This window comes from Loxodonta africana, chromosome 8 (genome assembly GCF_030014295.1).
Source record: "Loxodonta africana isolate mLoxAfr1 chromosome 8, mLoxAfr1.hap2, whole genome shotgun sequence".
Classification (NCBI taxonomy): domain Eukaryota; kingdom Metazoa; phylum Chordata; class Mammalia; order Proboscidea; family Elephantidae; genus Loxodonta; species Loxodonta africana.
Genome location: NC_087349.1, coordinates 65990138 through 66014816, shown reverse-complemented (window position 1 = coordinate 66014816; position 24679 = coordinate 65990138). Strand labels below are relative to the sequence as shown.

The following is a 24679-nucleotide window of genomic DNA, read 5'->3' as shown; positions in this document are numbered from 1 at the left end:
GCATAAATCTCCCCTTGGATAGCAACATGGCTTCAGTGTTGGGTTAGATCCAGGAACCCCTCCTTGCCTGTATCACGAGGTGACGCTGTATTTGGTGAGAATTCAGCCTCATGACGGTTTTTGCCAGTAGGATTGGGTGATGTGTTGTTGAATAAGTCCACTGTTTGGTTCCACATAAGGGCTCTTTTGTGTTGGCCTGGGGCAGCCATGTTCAAGTTTGTCTTGCCTTCTCCCCAGTGATGTTTTTGGACTTTGTGGCCTGGAGAATTAAGCACAACACCTATTTTGAGCTAATCTGTCAAATTTTGCTGTTGGAAGGTTAACCACAGCCCCTTGTGTTTCTAGAAGGTGGAGAATAATAGTCATACCTTTGGACACTTTTGATTTATTGAATTCAAAGTTTGGGTGTGGGGGGAAGGGGAAAAGAAGGGGAGAATTCCTTGGCATGCCCAGGTAACTAGGTATTCATGCCTGTTCATGGTGGAGCGATGGGAACTAATTCCCTTCTGTTTGGTAATATGATTTGCCTAGTTCACCAAATCTTAAAAAAAAATAAAAAAGTTGCATAGTTTAAAAAGCAAGTTATACTTTAATATTTATTATTCCCCTCTGAAAGGGCATGGGTCACCCTGGAGTGTATTAAAAAATAGCAGGTAGTCATGAATCTGTTTCAACTTTTCTTTTTTCTTCTTCCTCTTTATTTTAATGGTGTACATTAAACACTAGATATTAGGGACCTTAACTACCAGTTTCTTGTACAGAGTGTTATCATTCTAGAAGCCACATAAAGAGACTAATTTTAAATCCAGGGAGTAGTTTATGCACTGGGGAAATTTGGTGCTTTAAGTACAAAAATGAAATCCACTGATTTCTAACCTGGAGTTTATTTTCCTTCAGTCTGCTAGCTTGATTTCTCAGCTTTGTTCTAATAATATAAACATTTTTATGTTTATTTATAGGTGGCTTTAACCAAAAGAGCAGATCCAGCTGAGCTAAGAACAATATTTTTGAAGGTCAGTATAAAGGAATCTATTTTGTTTCTTGTTTGATTTGTGTTCTGTAACTTTTAAAGATTATTTTCAGGCAGCTCTTTATTTCATTGTTGTATTTTTGAAAAAGCCTCAAAAAGTATCTTGAGACTTAAAGAGATCCTTTACAATTACATCTGCTTTTTAAAAAATGTGTGGAAAAGTTGACAGTGATTGTGAGGGTGACATGGTTTAAATTTTAATTTCTTTTTGTCTTACATGGTATCAGGTATTGGAAAGCAGCTATTGGAAGAGTGAATCTTGCAACCCAATTACGTTTTCAGGACTGACCTGTGCAATTTGATGATAATGCTTTTTCTCTAAGAAGTTTAAAGCTGTCTGTAAACATCTCAGTAATCCTCCATTCATCCAGAGAGGACGACCCTTGTCTCTCCTTGGTAGAAGCCTGTTGTCGTTATCGTCATCGTCATTTTATTACAGCCGTGCCCTGGGAAGAGGTGTCAGTATGAATAATACAGATACTAGATCACAACAGACACCATACATGTTTATTTCCTTGGATTCATATTCTTTTGTCTATTTGGCGTATTATTGGGCAGTAAGTGATTAATTCTGTAAGTCTACCCTGGGTGGCTCAATTTAGGTTAAGCCCTGTACTACTAGCCAAAAGGTTGGTGGTTCAAACCCATACAGAGGTGCCTTGGAAGATAGGCCTGACAGTCTGCTTCGAAAAGGTGACCTTCTTGAAAACCCAGTGGAGCAGTTCTACTCTGCACACATGGGGTTGCCATGAGTCGGAACCGACTCAACAGCCACTAACAAAACAACCTTGAATACTGAACACTGAAGCACCTTTATGTTATTCACCTGGAATTAAAGTACTCCAAGGAGAAAAAGTCACTTCTGTAAGGATAATAAAAAACAAATATGTGGGCCTTTTCTAAACATTACAGAAAGGTAGCTTTGTTATATGGAAAGAGAACCAAGGCTTTAATGAGAAACTTGATGCTCTACTGCTGTGTATTGCATATATGGCTTAGAAAGTTATTAATTCTCTGAGCCTCAGTTTACTCATCAAAATCGTTAAAGGAAATTGAGGTATCGGAATTTGAACATTGACAGGATATTCGATATTAAGGAATTGTTATTGTTTTCTTTTACACTGTAATACTATTGTGATTTTAGGAAATATAAAGTATCTTTATCTTTTAGAGACGCACACCAAAGTATTTACAGATGACATTCTGCTGTCTGAGATTTGCTTTTAAATAGTCCAGTTTGGTTGGAGTAGGGACAATGAGTGGGTAGTGTGATGATAACTTTTGAAAATGGTAAATAGGAACATTGGATTTATTATACTATTCTGTCTACTTTTGTATATGTCTGATCATTTTTATAATAAAAAGTTACAAAAAGTTATACAGACTCAGTGAAATAACTTATGTGAAAGTACCTAGCACCTGGTCTGTATTGGATGTTGATTCAGTAAATGTTTAAAATTAAATAGTTCCAACATAGGAGAGACAAACACTCAAAAGAAAATGGTCAAAAATAGGGGCAGTTTTGGGAGTGAGGAAAAAAGGCTAAATTTCTAAGGAGGCTTAGATTATTCATAAAAAAGCAGGATTCTTTTTTTTTTTTATTATTTTTATAATTTTTATTGTGCTTTAAGTGAAAGTTTACAAATCAAGTCAGCCTCTCACACCAAAAACTTACATACACCTTGCTGGATACTCCCAATTACTCTCCCCCTAATGAGACAGCCCGCTCTCTACCTCCACTCTCTCTTTTCATGTCCGTTTCACCAGCTTCTAACCCCTTCTACCCCCTCATCTCCCCTCCAGGCAGGAGACGCCAACATAGTCTCAAGTGTCCACCTGATCCAAGAAGCTCACTCCTCACCAGCATCCCCTTCCAACCCATTGTCCAGCCCAATCCATGTCCGAAGAGTTGGCTTCGGGAATGGTTCCTGTCCTGGGCCAGCAGAAGGTCTGGGGGCCATGACCACTGGGGTCCTTCTAGTCTCAGTCAGACCATTAAGTCTGGTCTTTTATGAGAATTTGGGGTCTGCATCCTACTGCTCTCCTGCTCCCTCAGGGGTTCTCTGTTGTGTTCCCTGTCAGGGCAATCATCGGCTGTAGCCGGCCACCATCTAGTTCTTTTGGTCTCAGGCTGATGTAGTCTCTGGTTCATGTGGCCCTGTCTGTCTTTTGGGCTCATAATTACCTTTTGTCCTTGGTGTTCTTCATTTTCCTTTGACCCAGGTGGGTTGAGACCAATTGATGCATCTTAGATGGCCGCTTGCTAGCATTTAAGACCCCAGACTCCACTCTTCAAAGTGGGATGCAGAATGTTTTCTTAATAGATTTTATTATGCCAATTGACTTAGATGTCCCCTGAAATCATGGTCCCCAAACCCCTGCCCCTGCTACTACACTGGCCTTCGAAGCATTCAGTTTATTTAGAAAACTTCTTTGCTTTTGGTTTAGTCCAGTTGTGCTGACCTCCCCTGTATTGCATGTTGTCTTTCCCTTCACCTAAAATAGTTCTTATCTACTATCTAATTAGTGAATACCTCTCTTCCACCGCCCCTCCCTCCCCCTTCTCATAACCACAAAAGAATATTTTCTTCTCAGTTTAAACTGTTTCACAAGTTCTTTTAACAGTTGTCTTATACAATATCTATCCTTTTGCAACTGACTAATTTCACTAGCATAATGTGTTCCAGGTTCCTCCATGCTACGAATGTTTCACAGATTCATTGCTGTTCTTTATCAATGCATAGTATTCCATTGTATGAATATACCATAATTTATTTATCCATTCATCCGTTGATGGGCACCTTGATTGCTTCCATCTTTTTGCTATTGTAATCAGTGCTGCAGTAAACATGGGTGTGCATATATTTGTTCATGTAAGGGCTCTTATTTCTCTAGGATATATTCCAAGGAGTGGGATTGCTGGATTGTATGGTAGTTCTATGTCTAGCTTTTTAAGGAAGCGCCAAATTGATTTCCAAAGTGGTTGTACCATTTGACATTCCCACCAGCAGTGTAGAAGTGTTCCAGTCTCTCCACAGCCTCTCCAACATTTATTCTTTTGTGTTTTTTGGATTAATGCCAGCCTTGTTGGAGTGAGATGAAATCCCATTGTAGTTCTGATCTGCATTTCTCTAATGGCTAATAATCGTGAACATTTCCTCATGTTTCTGTTAGCTACCTGAATGTCTTCTTTAGTGAAGTGTCTATTCATATCTTTTGCCCATTTTGTAGTTGGGTTATTTGTCTTTTTGTAGTTGAGTTTTTGCAGTATCATGTAGATTTTAGAGATCAGGCACTGATCAGAAATGTCATAGCTAAAAACTTTTTCCCAGTCTGTAGGTAGTCTTTTTACTCTTTTGGTGAAGTCTTTGGATGAGCATAGGTGTTTGATTTTTAGGAGCTCCCAGTTATCTAGTTTTTCTTCTGCATTGTTAGTAATGTTTTGTATACAGTTTTTGCCATGGTTTGGGCTCCTAGTATTGTCCCTATTTTTTCTTCCGTGATCTTTATCGTTTTAGATTTTATATTTAGGTCTTTGATCCATTTTGAGCTTGCTTTTGTGTATGGAGTGAGGTATGGGTCTTGTTTAATTTTTTTGCAGATGGATATCCAGTTATGCCAGCACCATTTGTTAAAAAGGCTGTAAAAAAGCAGGATTCTTTATAACTTTTTTCTTTTTTTTGTAGCCCAGAAGGAACAATATATAGAGATTCTAAAGTAGAAAAGGATTCTGAATAATGAGAGTCCAGAAAGGAAAACATTTGGTTCTTACCTAGACTAGTATTGGTTCTTACCTAGAATAATGTCTATTGCTATACTTGTTGGGCCCAGTATGATTGAGACGGAGTGTGTGTGTGGGACTGAAGAGGTTTTTTAGCATATGTATTTAAGGCCTGTTGATACTGTGAAATTCTAATCATATAATTCCAGAAGACTGCTTTCAGAAGAACACGCAAATGGGTTGCCAGAGAACCTAGAGAAATAGATAAAGCTCATTAACTTGACCTGGCAAAGTCATGATCATTCTTTGAACCCAGGACCTGTCTCTTACTTCTGTTTTCTAAACAGGCAAGAGTTGTGGGCATCCTTCTGACGGGAAATGGGAACAACTCAGAGGGTGTCCCAATCGAGGTGCAGCTCTGATACTCACTAGTCTGTTGGTGTAATCCACTGGAGAGGCACCAATTAAAGACTATGTCCACCTCTTGAGGATGCATGGCAGCTGGTGAGGCTAGGTTAGGATCTTAGTTTGGAACAATGTATCTTTGCCAGTGGCTACATGCCCTCCCAGTAGCAGGCAGGCCTTTGCAGGGAACTAGTCTTACTGGTCATATAGACACAGAGAGGGCCATAATTCCTTGCAGAGTTCTGGACAGCCACCTGTTGGGTTTCTGTATAACTGGTCTGAAGGCTGGGGGTGGAATCTTTGGGACCACAAACCAACCCTGGGATGGTTGGGCCTATGTGGTTTTTGAGTAAGACTTCTATAAAGACTTGATGTCTGAGGGGATGTTGGGGGAAGGGAGGGCATACCTGAAAAAAAAAGTGATGAGCAGTTTCTGGAAGGGATTGTGAATCTGGCAGAGGTTCTAGTGATCTCACCAGGTCTGAATAGTGTGGTACCTACACAAATCCCCTCTGGCTTAGCCTATGAGGATCTCTTGTTTACCATCTACCTCAGAGGGTGTTGAGGTGAGGGGAAGAATGGGGAATGAGGCGCCATGGGGACTGGGCCAGGCATGTCTCCATCCTGGCTGGGCTGTTTAGTTAAGTCTGGATCAGCAGTAAGCACTCTGTAAATGTGTCTGCTTTGCTGATTTTCTGTAAGTTTTTCCTGATTTGATTTTCTTCCTAATAAAAATGCCATGTGAGCTATTCCAACCTTCTACTCTGCAAAATTGGTTAAAGAAATAATTCTTCTATAGCGTGGGGCAGCTGGAGAGGAGTTTTGATATACCCTTCTCACCAGATATGCGGGTACAGGGGAGTTGGTTCAGCTGTGAACATCAGAGAGAGCCACAGGAACTGAGGTAGATAAGGAAAGAAGAGACCCAGGAAGGCAGAAGCAGGCCAAGTTCTGGCTTTTTATATTTTTGAGAAGAGTTAAGATCAATTGACTTTTTTTTTTTTTAAGGAGCCCTGGTGGCACAGTGGTTAGGCTTTTGGCTGCTAACCAAGAGGTTAGCAGTTCGAATCCACCAGCCATTCCTTGGAAACCTTACAGGGCAGTTCTGCCGTGTCCTGTAAGGTCGCTGGCAGTAGGCGGTGGGTTGTGTCCCCCTCCCCACTATATATTAGGTGGAAACCCTGGTGGCATAGTGGTTAAGAGCTATGGCTGCTAACCAAAAGGTTGGCAGTTCGAATCCACTAGGCGCTCCTTGGAAACCCTATGGGGCAGGTCTACTCTGTCCTGTAGGGTCGCTATGAGTCAGAGTTGACTAGTTGGCAATGGGTTTGTTTTTGTTTTTTATAATTAGGTACAGTGTTAAGCGTTGAGGATATAAAGATGCATAAATCATGGCTTATGCCCTTAAATGCGTCACTCTGTGTGTATATATAAGTGTAAAAATAAAAGCCATGCTGTGATTGAATAAATATTATATAGCATTGGTTAGCAGGAATATACTGTGGGAGTAATTTAATCTTCCTAGGGAGGGTCCGTTAAAGTTATGTTTGACCTGGGCTTGAAGATGAGTAGATACTTATCAGATGGACATGGTAGAGGAGGGTTTTCTGACAAAGGGAGCATCATTCCAGGCAAAGAACACAGCATGTGCAAAGGCAAAGAGCGGTTAGAGTATGAGGTGTGTGGGGGGAATAGCTAGTAGTGACTTAGGGTGGCTTAGAGCATAAAGCCTTGGGTGATGGTACTAGAATGGTAGGTAGTGATATAAAATATGCCAAGCTAAGTTCAGTTTTATAGTGCAGGCTGTCTTTGTGATAAGCAGCAGGTAATGTTATATCTGAATGTGGAAGCTGAAGTCTAGGTAGTCAATTTTGTTTCTGCTCTAAACGTTGATATGTATTTTTTGTTCCCTAATGCTTTTGGTGTTTATTGAGTGCTTACAGTTTAGATGAAACACCGTGAAACTCTGCAGTGAGTGGTATGTGTAGAAGTATAAGCAATCACTGACTTAAAGGAGTTAAGATTTTATAAGGAGACCAGTTTTACAGGCATGCAGCAGGTGAAAAAGAACCTAACTTCGCATATGCAGAGTCTGCAAGTATAGTTAAAGCAGATGGCACAGGAAATGGAAGGAGGGAGCAGACAGGGAGGGCTCTGTGGAGAGGATGAGCGGGAGTTGGAGCGGCACAGAGGAAGAGGACCTTGTAAGGGAAGGCCTGGAGATGGGCTTGGAGTAAACAGCCTCTCCAGGTTGAGGGAATCTTGTTCATTCTTCAAACGCTTGTTTAAATACAACTCTGTGCCAAGGATTCTGCCAAGTACTAGAGGGCGTGGGCGACAAAATTAGAAAGGTAATTGGAAGTTGGGTATTTCTGCTAAACAATAGGAAGCCATTGAAGGTTTTCTGAGTAATCTAGTAGTGCCAGGGGAGGATGGGTTTGAGATTTGGCTGGCACAGCCAGGCAACGAATTGGGCAGCATTGGGAACAATCCTGATGTTAGGCCCTATGGATTTGAGTTAAGCTTGTGGCAGCAGGAGGAATGGAGAATGGACAGGAGATACTTTGAAGAGCTATTTGATGAAAATGACTGATCTAGTGTAATGGATGAGAAAGAACAGGGAGTAAATATGATCACAGGCACATGCATAGCCTTGGTGCCGTGAGGTGTCAACATCAAGAATGGGGATATCAAGGAGACCCATAGCTCAAGGGAGAGGAAAGGAGGTGATGGGTGCTGTTTAGAAATACAGAGCCTGAAGTAACTAAATGCTTGTGGGGAAAGATCTGGGACATCCGAGGGGAAACTGGATAAAAAGGCCAGACGAGGGAAGTGGGGCACATCACAAAATCCCATTGCGAATTACACTTGGATTTCAGTGATTGTTCTTTGTCAACAAAGGTATAATTTCTGTTTTAACTTTTGTAGGCAAAATCAGTTCATTTTTATTGATGAAAATTTAGAAGGCAGATATATAAAAAGAACCATAACTTGTAATCCCAGTTTGTGTGTATGTTTATATTATATAGGTATTTTTTTTTCTCTTTCTCTGCGTGTATGTGTTTTTGTATGTGTGTGTATATATATGTATTTTTTCTTAACAGGAAAAAACAATACTATTTTGTATCAAATTTTCCCCCTCATCTGTTATGAATACCTTTTCCTATAATTGAGTGAATTTCTACAGTATTTTTTATGCTATATGATATTCCAATATATGGTTGTTTTATTTAATTAGGCCCTATTGTTTAGTTGTCTCCTCTGCTTTGCTATCAGGATAACAGCGTAATAAGTACCCTTGTGTCTACATTTTTGCATAGGTCTAGCATTATTTTCTTGGGATAAATTCCTAGAAGTGGCCTTGTTGGATTGATGGATGATGCCCTAGTCACCTAGTGCCGCCATAAGAGAAATGCCACAAGTGGGTGGATTTAAAGAATATGAATTTATTTTCTCATAGTTCAGGAGGCTAAAAGTCTGAATTCAGAGCATAGCTTTAGGGGAGGTCCTTCCTTGTCTATATCAGCTTCTAGTACCTCCAACAGTCCCTGGAGTTCCTGGGCCTTGGCAGGTAGCTGCATCTGTCTCCGTCCTTTGTCTTCTTCCATCCCCCCTCCCCGCATCTGTGTCTCTGTGTGTTTTCCCCTTTTTATAGCTCAGAAGTGATTAGGTTTAGGATCCTCCCTGCTCTGGTGTGGCCTCATTAACATAAAACAGTTGTTTCCAGACTGGGTCATATTTACAGGTACCAGTTAAACCAGTTGCCATCAAGCTATGTCAGCCCCAATTCATGGCAGCCCATGTGTGTCAGAGTAGAACTGTGCTCCGTAGAGTTTTCAGTGGCTCATTTTTTGGAAGTAGATTGTCAAGCCTTTCTTCCGAGCCACCTCTGGGTTGACTTGGACTCAAAACCTTTCAGTTAGCAGCCAACCACATGAGTAGGTGGGAAAAAATTAAAGTTGGAGGATCCTCAACCCAAACTATATTTTCAAATAAATTTTCAGTGTATTAAAATTTAAAGAAAAAAGATGAACCCGCTTGACAAAACCAAGAGAAAATGTGATAGAATATCTAGTCTTGAGTTGGGGGAAAGACTGGTTTCTAAGCTTAGAAGTAATAGAAGAAATCACAAAGGAGAAAAAATCCACAGACTCAGTTATATAAAAAATGTCAAACTGAAAAATACTTGCAACAAATGTGATAGACAAGGGGGGTAGGGCAGGTTCACACACCGTTGGTGGGAGTACAAATTGGTACAATTTTTTCTGGAGAGCAGTGTGATAATAAGTATCAAGAGCCTTAAAGTCCCTGTCCTTTGACTCAACAATTTCTCTTCTAGGAGTCTAACCTTTGAAAATTACCAGGAATTGGGAGAAATGTTATGTTCAAAGCTGGTTACTTCAGCTTTATTGAAAATGCCCAAAACTGGAAATAATGTAAATGTCTAATGGCAGGAGAAGAGTTAAATTATGTTTTCTAAATAAGTTAATTATTCACTACTGTAAGCAAACATACATATAACTCTAAATCATAGGCTTGCTGTAATTAGCAATGACATTTCTTTTAAATTTCAGGCTTGTTTTGCTTCAGTTAGGAAATGAAAATATTCTTTCTTTGTGTTTCCAATAAGCTGAATTAAATGCAAACTGAAGAATAGTAGGATTAGTGGGCCATCTTTGAGCCTTTCTCTTGTACTGTGCTAAAAAATGTTAATTAAAAACAATAATATAGAACATCTATAAAGTGCTTATTGTGTGCAGGGCATTGTGCTAAGTATATTACACAATTGTCTTGTTTATTTCTAGCATCAACCTTATGAAGCAGGTAATGTTGTTATCCCCATCTTACAGATGAGAAAACTAAGAGGCCCAGAAAGTCTGTGACATACCCATGCTCACACAACCAGTTAAAGGTAGAGCCCTGCATAGCCCAGGCCTGAGAGACCCCAAAGCTAGGGCTCCTAACAGAGACAGCACCAAGTAGATGTTACTGAGTATCCAAGCAGAGGCTTATCCTGTATTAGAATTAAAATGTAGAAATAACAAGTGACTTTCTAAAACATTTTTAATTAGGTTTAACTAAGGAGTCCTATTGGTGGCGTGGTTAAGCACTTGGCTACTAACCAAAAGTTCGGCGGTTTGAACTCACCAGCCGCTCCACAGGAGAAAGATGTGGCAGCCTGCTTCCGTAAAGATTTATAGCCTTGGAAACTCTATGAGGCAGTATTACTCTGTGAGTCTGAACTCGACAGCAGTAGGTTTACGGAGTTACAGTAGGAGCTCTGGTGGTACAATGGTTAAACAATGGTTAAGTGCTTGGAAATGGTGGTGGTTCGAACCCACCCAGTGGCTCTGAGGGAGAAAGACCTGGCTCCTGTAAAGCCGTAAAGATTAAGCCTAAAAAACCATATGGGGCAGTTCTACCCTGTCACTTTGGGTCACTACGAGTTTGAATAAACTTGACAGCACCTAACAACAACAAGAGGTTACAGAAGGGCAGGAGATGCTGTCATTGAGCCTCACTTCATTGTGCACACTCCGTCTTCTGTGGCCACCAGGGTCATTCGTGCCACCCAGATAGCCCTGTTCTTGCAGCCACACTGTCCTCACCCCTATCCCCAGGAACAGGATGCTCTCTACTGCTTCATGAGGGCAACGTTGATTCCCAGGCTGTTTCTCAGCATCTCTCGCAGCCCCGAAGTTTTATGGAGCAGGAATTCGCACGTCACCTGTTGTGTAGGAGCTCTGCTATACCACATTAAAAGCGAGACTGGAAGAACACTGAAGAAGCATCCCAGGCTTAAACCGTATTTACCGTTTTTGTGTGATAATGCCCTGGAATGGAGAGGACACTAACTGAAGCAGCATTAATACCAGGTTCTGAAAAGCCCCGAGGAAGCAATGCAGTTAATAGTTTGCTTTCCAGCTTAGCCTGTTTGTCATCCTTTCTGGTATCATTGATGCCCTTGAAACAGGAATGGGGACAAAAGAGTTAGATTGTTTTCCTCCTGATTCATAATTAATTCTACTTTTTAAAAAAGCTGTGTCTCTTTGCTAAAGAACAAGTCATTGGGAACCAGGGTTTCTCAACCTCGGCAGTATTGACATTTTGGACCGGATAATTCTTTTTTTGTTGGGGCTGTCCTGTGTGTTGAGGGATGCTTGGCAGCATCCCTGGCATCTGTCCACTAGATGCCAGCAGAACCCCCTCCTCGCAATTATGACAGCCCAAATTGTTTTCAGACATTGTCAGATGTCCCCAGAGGGAAAACTGCACTCAGTTGAGAACCACTGATGTAAACATCAAACTGGACCAAATTAATAAGTTCCCATTTTTTCTTGGATGTGAGGAGAAGTAATTGTCATTAAGAGCACACTATCATATCTGACACTGTATTCTTTGAATATTTTCAGCTTTTTCACATATAGATCCCACAGTTGTATACTTTCGAGAATCAAATATAAGATAACCTCTCTCTCTCTCTCTTTTTAATAGTATGCAAGTATTGAAAAAAATGGTGAATTTTTCATGTCGCCCAATGACTTTGTCACTCGATATTTGAACATTTTTGGAGAAAACCAGCCTAATCCAAAGACTGTGGAACTTGTAAGTGGTGTGGTGGATCAGACCAAAGATGGGTATGTTTATTTTTAATCATTTTATTAAATATCTTTTTCCATAAGCTTTTTTAATGATTAGGAAGTCATTTGTTGCTACTAATAAAATATTTTAGAAATAATGCTCTTAACATTTCCTTCAGTGGTCATTTCATAGTTGAGGATTCTACATGTGATTTTTTTGGGACTAGTTTAAAGAACTATTCGTAGTTTAACAAAACTATGATGAGATAGTGTGAAGATATACTAGAGTGTGTGTATGTTATTTTTCAAGGCAACTGTAGAAATGGTAATTATAAAGCATACTTCTGTGAACTTTTAAGTTTTCTAAAACCTTTCCCTCTGTTCCAATATCCTTTAAAATCCCACACATTAAAGAGTACGGATCTAGCAGACAGAATAATATGATGACCCCAAATCCTCAAGAAAGGCACTCTGCAAACATGTGTGAGAAAAGAGACTGTGCCATATAGAATTAAATATGATACTTTGCAAAATGCCTCTGCATTTTTATCTTTTACCAGTCTTCTGTGCCTACATGTTGAAAAAATGGGTCTTTTCTAAGTAAGCTATAAAACATTGCACTTGGCTTTTACCAGTAAATGCAGAATTTTATGTTCTCAACTCTAACTAATATGAACACCAATGTCCCATAATAACCTAAGCATGATCTACTAGAACTGTCCTTCTCTATGCATAACTGTAGTAGACCTACCTTCTGCTCTTGCTGCCTGCCAGCACCCCCTTTGACAGATTGTGGTTGCATGCCATTCTGCAGTGGAATTCTCTTAACTTGGAGCTTCTTCTGTTCGTTGGAATCTTCCTGCACCTGATTTTCCCATGCCATAGGTTCTGTATAACCAAAGTAAAATCTCTTCATGCACAGCAAATGCTCTCAGTGTTCAACAGCATTTCTCTTTTCTCTTGTGTGCACCTGTCATCCTCTGTATGGAGATAAACCTCTGTAAAGCCAATCAGGCCCTGAAGATTTGGAGGGAGGGAGGGGAGGGGAGGAGGAAATTGGCAAATATTCTTCCTGCAGTTTGCTAGAGGATTGCTTGATTATGACTTCTCTCTAATCCAGTGGTAGAAGGTTTTTTTTTTTTTTTTTTTAATCCTGTAACCTCTGTTTTTGATCTTCCACCCCAAGGTGGGATCCTTTGCTTGGTAGGGAAAGGTAATGTGTGAGCAGGCCTTTTCCATAAGTACCTCTATTGGATGGTGTGGGGAGAGGCAAGGTATATTTTACAATAGTCCTTTGAAGCAGAAGTTAAGCTTTTGTAGCAAACATTCTTCTGAGGAAATTTGGTCACTTCCATACTTCTGTGCTCAGGATTCAGGGGAATCGTGACCAAGCTCACATGCAGCATCAGTCATCCAACTGAATGTTTGAGGTTAAGATTTTTCTAACCTGATAGTTTGAAAGTATTTTAAACTACAGAAAAGTTGAAAGAATAATACACTGAACATCCAGTATATACCCTTCATCTAAATTGGCTGCTAACATTTTGCTGCCTTTGGGCTCTCTTTCTATGCATACAAACAAGTGCACACCTAACTTCCTTTTCTTGGGTGGACCATTTAAGTGTAAATGGGCAGACATTATAATACTTCAGTATTTGTCTTCTAAGAATATCAACATTTCCTACATAACTACCATACCATTATCATACTTAGGAAAATTAACAATCATGTCAAATATCTAACATCCAGTCCCATACTCATTATTTACCAGATTCTCCCTGCCCATCCACCATTCCATATGGCTCATTGCTTTTTTCTTTTTAAATCCAGGATCCAGTCAAGGTTCTTGTATTGCATTTAGTTGTTATGTCTCTTCTAATCTAGAACAGATCCTTCATGACATTGACTTTTCAAATCCAGGCCAGTTACTTTTTTTGAAGATTCCATGTTCTGAACTTGACTTTTTCCTCATGCTTGGATTCATGTTAATTTTTTGGATACAGATTAGGGAATACCTTGTAACTACCTATTGTGTCTCCTCAGGATGTTGTCCCAGTATTGATGATGCTAAGTTTGATCACTTGGTTAAGGTAATATATTTCTAGGTTTTATAATTAGTGAATAATCTATATGGAGCCCTGGTAGCGCAATAGTTAACTGCAAACGGGAAGGTTGGCAGTTCAGACCTACCCAGTGGCTCTGCAGGAGAAAGACTTGGCAATCTGCTCCCATAGAGATTATAGCCTAGAAAACCATATGAGGCAGTTTTACCCTGTCACACAGGGTCGTTATGAGTCGGAATTGACTTGATGGCACCTAACAACATTTTTTTTTTTTTAACAACGTAACGACAGATAATCGGTGAGAAGATACTTTTAGACCATGTGGTTATCCTGTTCCCCAGCAACCTTTTACACAATGGTTCTGGCATCCATGATGATCCTTTTTTGAGTCAGTTATTGTTATTGGTGTTTGACAAGTGCTGATTTTTCTAATTCTATCATTTCTCCAACATTTATTGGCTCGTATTCTTTGGTGAAGAAAAGTTCTCTCCCTACCTCCTTTTCTTTCTTTCTCAATCGTATATTTTTTTTTGAGAGGGGGAAGGAAGTAGATATCAGTATAAATTTATGGACTTATTTTTTAGTTCAATGTATTACAATATATTGCTGTTGTGTTCTCGGATGCTCAGATTGTCCCAGCTTGGTTAGTGGAAGTTCCCTCAAGCTGGATCTTTTGTCCGGTCTTTGAATGTTCCTGGCTTTTGGCACAATAAGATGTCCAGGCTTACCTTGGATTTTTCCTGACACTGACCTGGAAATCACCCTTTCTCCAAGAAGCCCTGGTTCCTTTTAGTGGGAAATGGTGTTTAGAAATAAAGAGCTGGGCACTGGTTTATTGTTACTAGGGTGTTACTGTTTGTTTGACTTTTCTTTGGAAGGAGCTGGGAAATAAAAAACAAATCAAAAGTTTATAATGATTTTCCTATTTAAATTTAACATTAACAAGGATTTTTCCTTGCCTTTATCTTTCTCTTTTTAGGTGAAAATTCTCATTCCTGATTACATTAATGTATTTATAGGCATTTCTTTGATGTAATTATAATACCCTCTAATGTACTTTGCCTCCTATTCCATCCCCACCCTCATGAACACACATGCTTTTTCTTTTTTTTAACATATAATCTCCAAAAATATAGCTTTAAATTTATTTGATGCCAAGTATGTACCATGCATTTTACATATTTACTATGTTATATTAAGTGATACTCTACTGTAACATGTATTTTTTAAACAGTTTATAACAAATCTGTAGCATTGGCTTTGTTTTCCTGGTATTGCAGATGAGACAATTAAGGCTTTCAGAGTTTAAGCAATTTGCCTCAAAATGGCGCCTATTCCAGACAGGCTCAGGCCTGTCTGGATCCAAAGTCTGTCCAGTGTTCCAATCTGCTGTTCCTTCTTCTAAGAGAGAGAGAGTCATGTGATAGTTTATGTGTCAACTTGTCTAGGCCATGATTCCCAGTATTATGTAATTATCCTCCATTTTGTGATCTGATGTAATTATCCTCCACTTTATGATCTAATCTCCTCCATGATGTGATCTGATGTGGTCAGCCAAACAGTTCTAAGGGGAGTTTCCCTGGGGGTGTGGGCTCCACCCTATATATATATATATATATATATATGGACGTTCTGGCAAAGCTGCTTGCTTGCTCTGGATCCTGTTTCTGGCTCATCATCATCTGACCTCAGGTTTTTGGGGCTTGAGCTGGCAGCTTGTCATTTGACCTGCTGACTTTGGAATTCAGTAGTTCTATGGGCCTGTGAGCCAATAGACTGATCTGCCAATTCTGGCTTTGTCAGCCCCTGCAACCATGTGAATTAGGAGAAGCTCACTCCTGACCCATGGACTTTGGGACTTGCCAGTCTCTACAACCTCATGAGCCAATTCCTTGAGACAAATCTCTCTCTATATGTATATACACTTCACTAGTTTTACTTCTCTAGAGAACTCAGCCTAAGAAATCGCAATCTTACAATCCTCTCTATAACTTGACATTTTCTTTGAGATTGTGTAATATTTTAAATATCAGCGTTTTGCTGTGACAGCGAAAATATTAGATGGTCTTGATTCTTTTTCAGTGATTTAGCTTTTTTTTTCTTCAAACAGTTGAAAAAACAGTATAACAGTGAAAAACCACATTTTTCAAAGCAAAAGCAACCACCCATAGTATTTTTACCTTGACACAACTTTTTTTTGTATTTTAGTATCTTCCATGACTTGTTAACCTGCATAGATTTTTTAAATACTTTTAATTCATTTTAATTATAACACTATTTTATAATCTTTTAAAATATATCAATCAACTTTCATATTTCCATATATTATTCATATTAACTGTTAAATGGCTATGTCATTTTCTGTCAGATGCCAAATTTCTATCAAAATGTGTAACATACTTGTCTTAATTTTGTAGTGCTGCCATAACACAAATATCACAAGTGGGTGGTTTTAAAGAACAGAAATTTATTTTCTCACAGTTCTGGAGTTAGAAGTCCAAATCGACCATGTCGATTCCTTCCTTCTCAGTACCCTGGGTATTCCTTCGTTCTTTGGCTTATGGATGATCCCCTGTGTATGCATGAGTCACTTTGTCCATTTTGCTCTTTTTATAACCCAGAAGTGATTAGATTTAGAACCCACCCTACTTGGGTATGATATAACATGTAATTAGCATAACAAAGAAAAACCTTTTTGGTCTTAAACGCTAGCAAGCGGCCATCTAAGAGGCATCAATTGGTCTCAACCCACCTGGAGCAAAGGAACGTGAAGAACACCAAAGACACAAGGTAATTATGAGCCCAAGAGACAGAAAAGGCCTCATAAATCAGAGACTGTATCAGCCTGAGACCAGAAGAACTATATGGTGCCTGGCTACAACTGATGACAGGGAATACGACAGAGAATCCCTGATGGAGCAGGAGAGCAGTGGGATGCAGACCTCAAATTCTCATAAAAAGACCAGACTTAATGGTCTGACTGAGACTAGAAGGACCCCAGAGGTCATGGTCCCCAGACCTTTTGTTAGCCCATGACAGGAACCATTCCCGAAGCCAACTCTTCAGACAGGGATTGGACTGGACTATAGGATAGAAAATGATACTGGTGAGGAGTGAGCTTCTTGGCTCAAGTAGACACATGAGACTATGTGGGCAGCTCCTGTCTGGAGGGGAGATGAGAAGGCAGAGGGGGACAGAAGCTACTGAATGGACACGAGGAATACAGGGTGGAGAGAAGTATGCTGTCTCATTAGGGGGAGAGCAACTAGGAGTATATAGCAAGGTGTAGATAAATTTTTGTATGAGGGACTGACTTGATTTGTAAACTTTCACTTAAAACACAATAAAAATAAACATTAAAGAAAACCCTTTTTTCCAAACAGGATTGCATCCACAAGTATAGGGGTTAAGATTGCAACACACACTTTGGGGGGATACAATTTAATTCATAACAATACTTTATTTGATCATGTGTTTATAGAATTATTTCATTTCTAGCTCTCAATATGACATTTTGCCCTTCTGTTTTTTTTAATAATATTTTATTGTATTTTGGGTGAAAGTTTAGGTGAAAATTAAAATGTGTAAAATTCTCATTTCCATTCTGTTTGTTAGTTACTTTTTTAGAAAGAATTTAGAAGAGAGGGATTCCTGGGCCCAAGGGTAGAGATATTTTATGGCTTACCATATGTATTACGAAGATGCTTTCTAAAAGTACTGAGAAAACTGAAGAAGCTTATCGAGCTGCTAGCCTTGGACCAGGATTTGAGCATACGTTGGCCCAAGACCTGTGCTCTTCAACACTGCGCTATAGATATCAAATTACATTATTTAAATGATCTGGTAGCCACTAAGGAATATTTATATTTATGTACAAAATTAATGATTGCCTCTTACATTAGAGTTAATGATTCATCTTCACTTAACTCTTAAAAAATGTACATACATATCCACAATTAACAAAGAAATCTGATACTTTCATCGTTGTTTTTCTTGATATTGCCACTGCAGTTGTGAGATCCTTGGCTTATAGAATTTCATTAATAAGACGTTCATATGCTGTTTTCCATACTCTGTTCCCCCCAGCCCCTCAATATTTACTTCACAAATAGGTATTATAACCATACATTTGTTGTAAAACTGTCAGTACCTTCATATTCCCTTTCTTTCCTATTCTTTGGAATCGTAGCATCTGCCAAAGTTATACAAGGAACAAATCACCCCCCAAATTGATACTGTTTCCTGAAACCATTAGGTGACAGAAGCTACATATTGGCCCGTGGAAACACAGCACACACTAAATAATAGGAAAGTACTACCTTTCACTGTGTTCTTCTTGCTGCACTCTTTTGGGATTCCATCATCCAGCTTGACCATCCGGAGGGATTTTTGTGCATAACTTTGTTAAAATATGAAAGAAAAAAACTATTTGTGTATTGACAACTTTGGAATTTAAAAATAATAACAACCGTGGTGACCATCGCGATGAACTGAAATACTCCTTTTTAGCCAGGTATTGGTCTGCGAACCATGGTTCCTTGAGTGCAAGGACCAAGTCTTGTACATTTTAGTATCTCCATTGTCAAGCCCAGTATCTGGTCCATGTGTCACATCAATTTGTTGCCTAAACTTAGGTAAATCTACCAGGAAGGTTTTATCCCCTCCTCTCATGAAAGCCCAGTAGTGTTAGGTAATGGAAGCTCTAGTTCAAATTCTAGGTTACTTACTGTGATAGGTTGAATAATGGCCATCCGAAAATACCAAATCATAATACCTGAAACTCGTGAATGTTACCTTATTTAGAAAAAGAGTCTTTCAGGTATGATTAAATTAAGGATTTTGAAATGAGGAGATTGTCCTGGATGATCCTGGTGGGTCCTGTATGCTGTCCCAAGTGTCTTTATAGGATGGAGGCAGAGGGAGATTTCACTCAAACACAGGAAAGAGGAGGAGGTGATATAACTAGAGAGGTAGAGGTTGAGGTGATGTAACCACAAGCCAAGGAATGCCAGAAGGTAGAAGGAGCAAGGAAGAATTCTCCCCTAGAACCTCCAGAAGGAGTGTGGCTCTGCTGACACTTTGATTTCAGATTTCTGGCCCCCAGAATTGTGATAGAATAAATTTTTGTCATTTTAAGTCACCTAGTTTGGAGCAACTTGTTGTAACAGCTCTAGGAAACTAATACACTCACATAGTTATTTACCTGGGAAATTAGAAAGCCTGCAGTTGCTAAGAATTTTCTGAGGCCAGAGACCAGCCTGATCCAGAAGGAAAGCTTTTCCAGTTGACAGGTTTTCGCTAGATCAAGACATTTTCCAGATTCCCAAGACAAAATTCCTGCCTTCGCCCAGGCCAAGACTTCCCCTGCTGTGAACTGTTCCCATGAGGCCCCTTCCTGAAGCTCATCTGTGTAGGCGTGGGCTGGATCTGGGCATGGAAGCAGGGGTGGATTATCCAATGGACAAGGTGAACACAGTGCTTACCTTGCTTATTAGATCATCTGTAGTGAACAGTTTTCACCATATCAGGTATGACTGGCATCTATCTCTCTCCCAACCCCACAGCACTGTCCTGTGGAATTACAGCCTCTTTTCAAAGTTACAGTTCCTGACAGGAGCAGGTGACCCAGTAAGCAAGGTAAGCATGGGCTTATTTACTAATCTGTAGTGAACAATTGTGGTGATTACTTACTAATCTGTAGTGAAATTGTTCACTACAGATTAGTAGTGAATGATCTGGTAAGCAGGGCAAGCACCGTGCTTGCCTTGCCTATTGGATAATCTGCCCATGCATGGAAGTTGCACAGACATGCACTGTGTGGAGTTAATAGCCTAAACACTTGCAGCTTGTTGGTAAACAAATCCTATTTTTCTGGTGCAGTCTGTTTTCTAATTTAATAATTTATGTGGTTGTGACTTGGCCAGCCTTCCCATCTGGGAGCTGCTCGCCGAGTACTGTCTAGTCAGTTATTCAGCAGCTATTCAAGAGCCTCGGTTCTGTGCCTGGTACTGTTCTTTGGGTTGACGATAACATGGTGAGTGGGTGGTCCTCTTGGAGCTTCTAATTTAACAGAGCAGAGAGATATTAATCATAGAATCACAAATGAGTGTAAGTTGCTACTATGATCCATGCTATGAAGGAGATACATGATGAGAAACAATAAATGGGGGACTTTATGCAGACCGGCATTCCTGGGTAATGCAAATGGTTAAGCACTTACCTACTGCCCGAAAGTTTATAGGTTTGAGTCTACTCAGGTACCTCGGAGGAAAGGCCTACTTCCAAAAAATCAGGAATTGAAAACCCTGTGGAGCGCAAGTCTACTCTGACACACTTGGGATTGCCATGAGTTGGAATCGACTTGACAGCAACTGTTTTTGTTATTTTTAATGCAGACTGAGACTGGGAGGTCAGGGAAGGCTTCCAAATAAGTTACGTTTGAGCAGAGATTTGAAAGAGGGGTAGGAGTTGGGATGTGGATGGATGGTGGGGACCAGAGGTCAAGCGTTGCAGGCAGAGAGAGCAGTAGTTGCAGAGGCCCTAGTCACATTCTGAAGTGCAGTGACTGGTGTGCCTGGAGCAAAGAAGAAGAAAGTTCAGGGCACAGTGGTGGGAGAAGTAGGTCTTGACCAGACTATGTAGCACCTTGCACTTTTTGTTAAGGATTGGAGATCTCCGTCTGAAGAGCGATGGAAAGCTGTTCAAGAATGAATGATTTGAATTAGGAATCGGCATGATTCCCCAAAGGAGAGACTGCCCACCCAAGCTTCAGCAGACTTCTGGCTGTTGATACTCTTCAGTTTGCCTTCTAATTGCCAGTTGTGTTTAGATTTCCCTGCATTGCACTGCTTTAATCAATTCAGTGACCAGCTTCATTGATTTATAAAGTTCCTTGTGGGAAATGAGAGGAAACTTTGAGTCATGTGGCATGATGGCATCTATCTTCCCCCATCTCTGCTTTTTTGCTTAATCTGTTCTTATATGTCTCAAAAGAGATTGGCTTAAGACACATCCTATACTAAGCTCATTAAAATAACAAAGAAAACCCATTTCCAAATGGAATTAGAAGCACAGGTATGTTGTCGTTAGGTGCCATCGATTGGCCGTGACTCATAGTGATCCTAGGTACAACAGAACGAAACACTGCCTGTTGGTGCACCATCCTCACAATCCTTATATTTGAGCCCATTGCTTCGGCCAGTTAATCCATTTCATAGAGGGTCTTCTACTTTTTACTGGCTCTACCAAGCATGATGTTCTTCTCCAGGGAGTGGTCCCGCCTATAACATGTCCAAAGTATGTAAGATGAAGTCTCGCCACCCTTGCTCCTAGGAAACATTCTGGCTGTGCTTCTTCCAAGACAGATTTGTTTGTTCTTCTGGCACTCCATGGCATATTCAATATTCTTTGCCAACACTATAATTCAAAGGCATCAATTCTTCAGTCTTATTCACTGCCTAACTTTTACATGCATATGAGGCAATTGAAAATACCATGGCTTAAGTCGGGTGCACCTTAGTCCTCAAAGTGACATCTTTGTTTTTTCAACACTTTAAAGAGGTCTTTTGCAGCAGATTTGCCCAATGCAATACATCATTTGATTTCTTGGCTGCCGCTTCCATGGATGTTGATTGTGGATCCAAGTAAACTGAAACCCTTAACAACTTTAATATTTTTTCCATTTATCATGATGTTGCTTTTTGGTCAATTTGTGAGGTATAGTGGTTAGGATTTACAACACATATTTTTGGGGACACAATTTAACCCATAACACCCTGTTAACCAACCAGTTGTCCTTGAGTTGATTCCAACTTATGGTGACCCCATGTGTTTCAGAGTAGAACTGTACTCCATAGGATTTTCATGGCTCTTACTTTTTGGAAGATCACCAGGCCTTTCTTCCAAAGTGCCTCTGGGTGGACATGAACCTCCATCCTTTATGGTTAGTAGCTGAATGCTTAACTGTTTACACCACCCAGCGACTCCTCCAGACGCTCTTGCTGAAACTGAAATAGGTAGCTACACAGTACAGATTCTCTGCTGTTAGATTTGATTTCTTCATGTGTCTTTTAGATTTGTTTGTGATTATTATGTTTTCCTTTAAAATCAGCAATGAAGCTTGGTCTATTATTTGACTGTAATTTTTAGACATTGTTCATACAGTTTATCTACTGTTGCAAACTTAAGTAACAAGGTAAAATGAAATTTTGTATGCCTCTCTTTGAGTTTTGCAAGCTTGTTTCTATTTGTCTTTGCTAGTAATTGCTGTATCATTAGAGATAAAAGAAGATGCCTGGGACTAAATTCAGAATTGACTCAATGGCAACAGTTTTGGTTTTTTTGGTTTGGGGCTAAAATCTGTCTTAACTAGTACCCGACTTTCTTACCTGGGTCTAAGACTAAATGGGGTCAGGAGTAAACTGCAGGTGGTGAGTGCCTGGCCTCTTGGCTGGGTACTGACCCATGTTTGTGTGGGGTGGGCACTGGCTGGCACTGGTGCCTAGCTGGCTTGCTAGGATTACGTGTGAGTCTACCACACATAGGTTTTTTTTGTCTTAAGTGTGGAACCTATGTACTCTATGTGAGAACAAAAGTTGGCTCGTCTTTTGAGGGAGGAAATGTCAGAAATCCCTGTTTGTTAGTGATGGGTTGACAGGTCCAACTTACTACCTTGTCTGTCTCTGTTTATTGAATCAAAATGGTAACAATATAGTCAACATCGGCAAGTAATTCCTTTCTGTTCCGGGTACAGAGAATCAGTTTCAGGGCAGTTCCCATTTTGAGGCTTGAGAAAGAAGGTGTCAAAGAAGCAAAGATAAAAAAAAAAATCTTGGGTTTTAAAATGTGTGGATGTATTAAGTAAATGTGTCCTCTGCCTTTCCCATGTTTGCTGTTTATCCTTCTGAGAAAAACAATGGCCTTTTAAATTCTTCAAAGGTGAAGGAGGATATAATAATGTTGTTGATGATAAATGATTTTATATACCCGTTTTCACTTTGTGAGGCTGTTGCGATGAAATCCAGGCTCTGGCCACATGCTGGGAGTTAATGAGGTTTACAATTGGCAATGCTTTAAGAGTATTAGGGTAATGTATTTAAACATCAGCAGTTCACAGCCAGAACCGCTCATCATCTGTCAAGTATAATCCAAGATCAATAAGAGAAGGTCTTTCAGTTTGCTAATGAGAAAGGTTTTCTACACTGCTAAGGTGGACAGAAATTTCAGATTAACACCTGAAATTCATAAACTATAGAATTAAGCAAAAGCAGCTCTTTAATTTAAAAAAACTTGATAATCAACAGCCGTCACCTGAGAAGCTTAAATTTTTTTCTTAGTCATCAGGCTCCCAAATTAATCTACCAAAACAAAAAGCCTCATTAGCAGCTATCATTGAATCAGTGTTATTTATTTTTTTTCTTTTCTCTCAAGATGTCTGATTAACCCCCTTTCTTTTTGGATTACTCACTTTGTGTTAATATTTGATGTCTGAAATCATAGAGGGGTGCGTGCAATGTGGTGGCTAGACACTGTCTGCAAGGAGTAAATTAAAAGGAATTTTTAAAAAGGTTTGTATTATGTCGCCGGTGTATTAGAAAACCTATAGATAGGAATGTCAGGCGCCTGGGTTTATTTTTCTTTTTAATTCTAGAAGAGGCTGATTAATGACTAGGTGCTGATTTCACTTCAGGTTCATATGTGCAGATAGCCCCCTCCCCCTCCCCCTCTTCCCGTTCTGCTCATACATACCAATCCAGGGCCTCTTTGCAGAGTTTTGCTGTAAAGGGAAGGTGTGAAGAATGGCGCCCTAGTAGAGGGGAAAAGATCAAAGGTGGTTGTTTTTAAGGTAGTTAGATAGCAGCTTAAAGAGCCCTGATGGCACAGAGGTTAGGCCCTAAGCTGCTAACTGAAAGATCAGCAGTTCAAGCCCACCAGCCACGCCAGGGGAGAAAGATATGGCAGCCTGCATCCTTAAAGATTACAGCCTTGGAAACCCTATGGGACAGTTCTACTCTGTCCTGTAGGGTTGCTATTAGTTGGAATCGACTCGATGGCAACTGGTTTTTTTTTTTTTTTTTTTTTGGTGCAAATGGCACTGGACTATAGGTGAAAGGTTGGAGATTCGAACCTACCCAGAGGCAGTTCAGGAGACAGGCCTGGAGATCTCCTTCTGAAAGGTCACAGCCTTGAAAATCCTGTGAAGCCATTTTACTCAGCACACATGGGGTCTCTATGAGTTGACGAACTATCAATAGATAATAACGTAATGATTGGAAAGATTCTGTAGAGAGTGGAGAAAATTGATGATGCACTCAAGAAGACATTCTGGTACACTGTTTTTGAGTAGGAGTTGGCCTTTGGTAAGAATGTGGAGAGTTCTTTGAGAACCCTTTCAGGGGGGTTTGAGGTAAAAACTATTGATGTAATAATACTAAGACTTTATCTGCCTTTTTCACTGTCTTGATATTTGAGCTGGTGGTTCTGAAAGTAATGATGGGTGTCTTAGGCTGGGTTCCCTAGAGAAGCAAAACCAGTAAAGCGTGTAAACATATATAGAGAGAGATTTATATCAAGGAAACAGCTCACGTGATAGTAGAGGTTGGAATGTCCCAAATCCATGGATCAGGATAGAGGCCTCTCCCAATTCACCCAGCTGAGGAAGCTGGCAAACCCAAGATCAGCAGGTCGGAGAGCAGGGCTCCAGCTCACAGGCTGTGTCCGTTGAGGAATTCCAAGATTGACAGGCAAGCTGCTAGCTCAAGTCCCAAGAGCTGGAGGTCAGACAAGAGGCAGCTGCTGGATCTAGAACAAGCCAAAAACCTTGGCAAGGTGAGCAGGAAGGAAGTAGGCAGCGGAGGGTGGAGAAATGAAGGCTGAGGGG

At 40.1% G+C, this 24679-nt stretch overlaps 1 protein-coding gene across 2 annotated transcripts in view; it reads left to right on the top strand.

Moving 5' to 3' along the window:
* SLC25A13 (solute carrier family 25 member 13) overlaps nucleotides 1–24679 on the top strand; it is a 240578-nt gene that overhangs the window by 37685 nt on the left and 178214 nt on the right. Inside the window, exons 2-3 of one of the 2 annotated variants that reach the window (XM_010587255.2) lie at nucleotides 960–1013; nucleotides 11652–11794. In XM_010587255.2, the coding sequence (XP_010585557.1) occupies nucleotides 960–1013; nucleotides 11652–11794 (197 nt within the window). Of the gene's footprint in view, nucleotides 1–959; nucleotides 1014–11651; nucleotides 11795–24679 lie in introns of those variants that run through there. The other variant, XM_064289997.1, reaches the window with a different exon arrangement.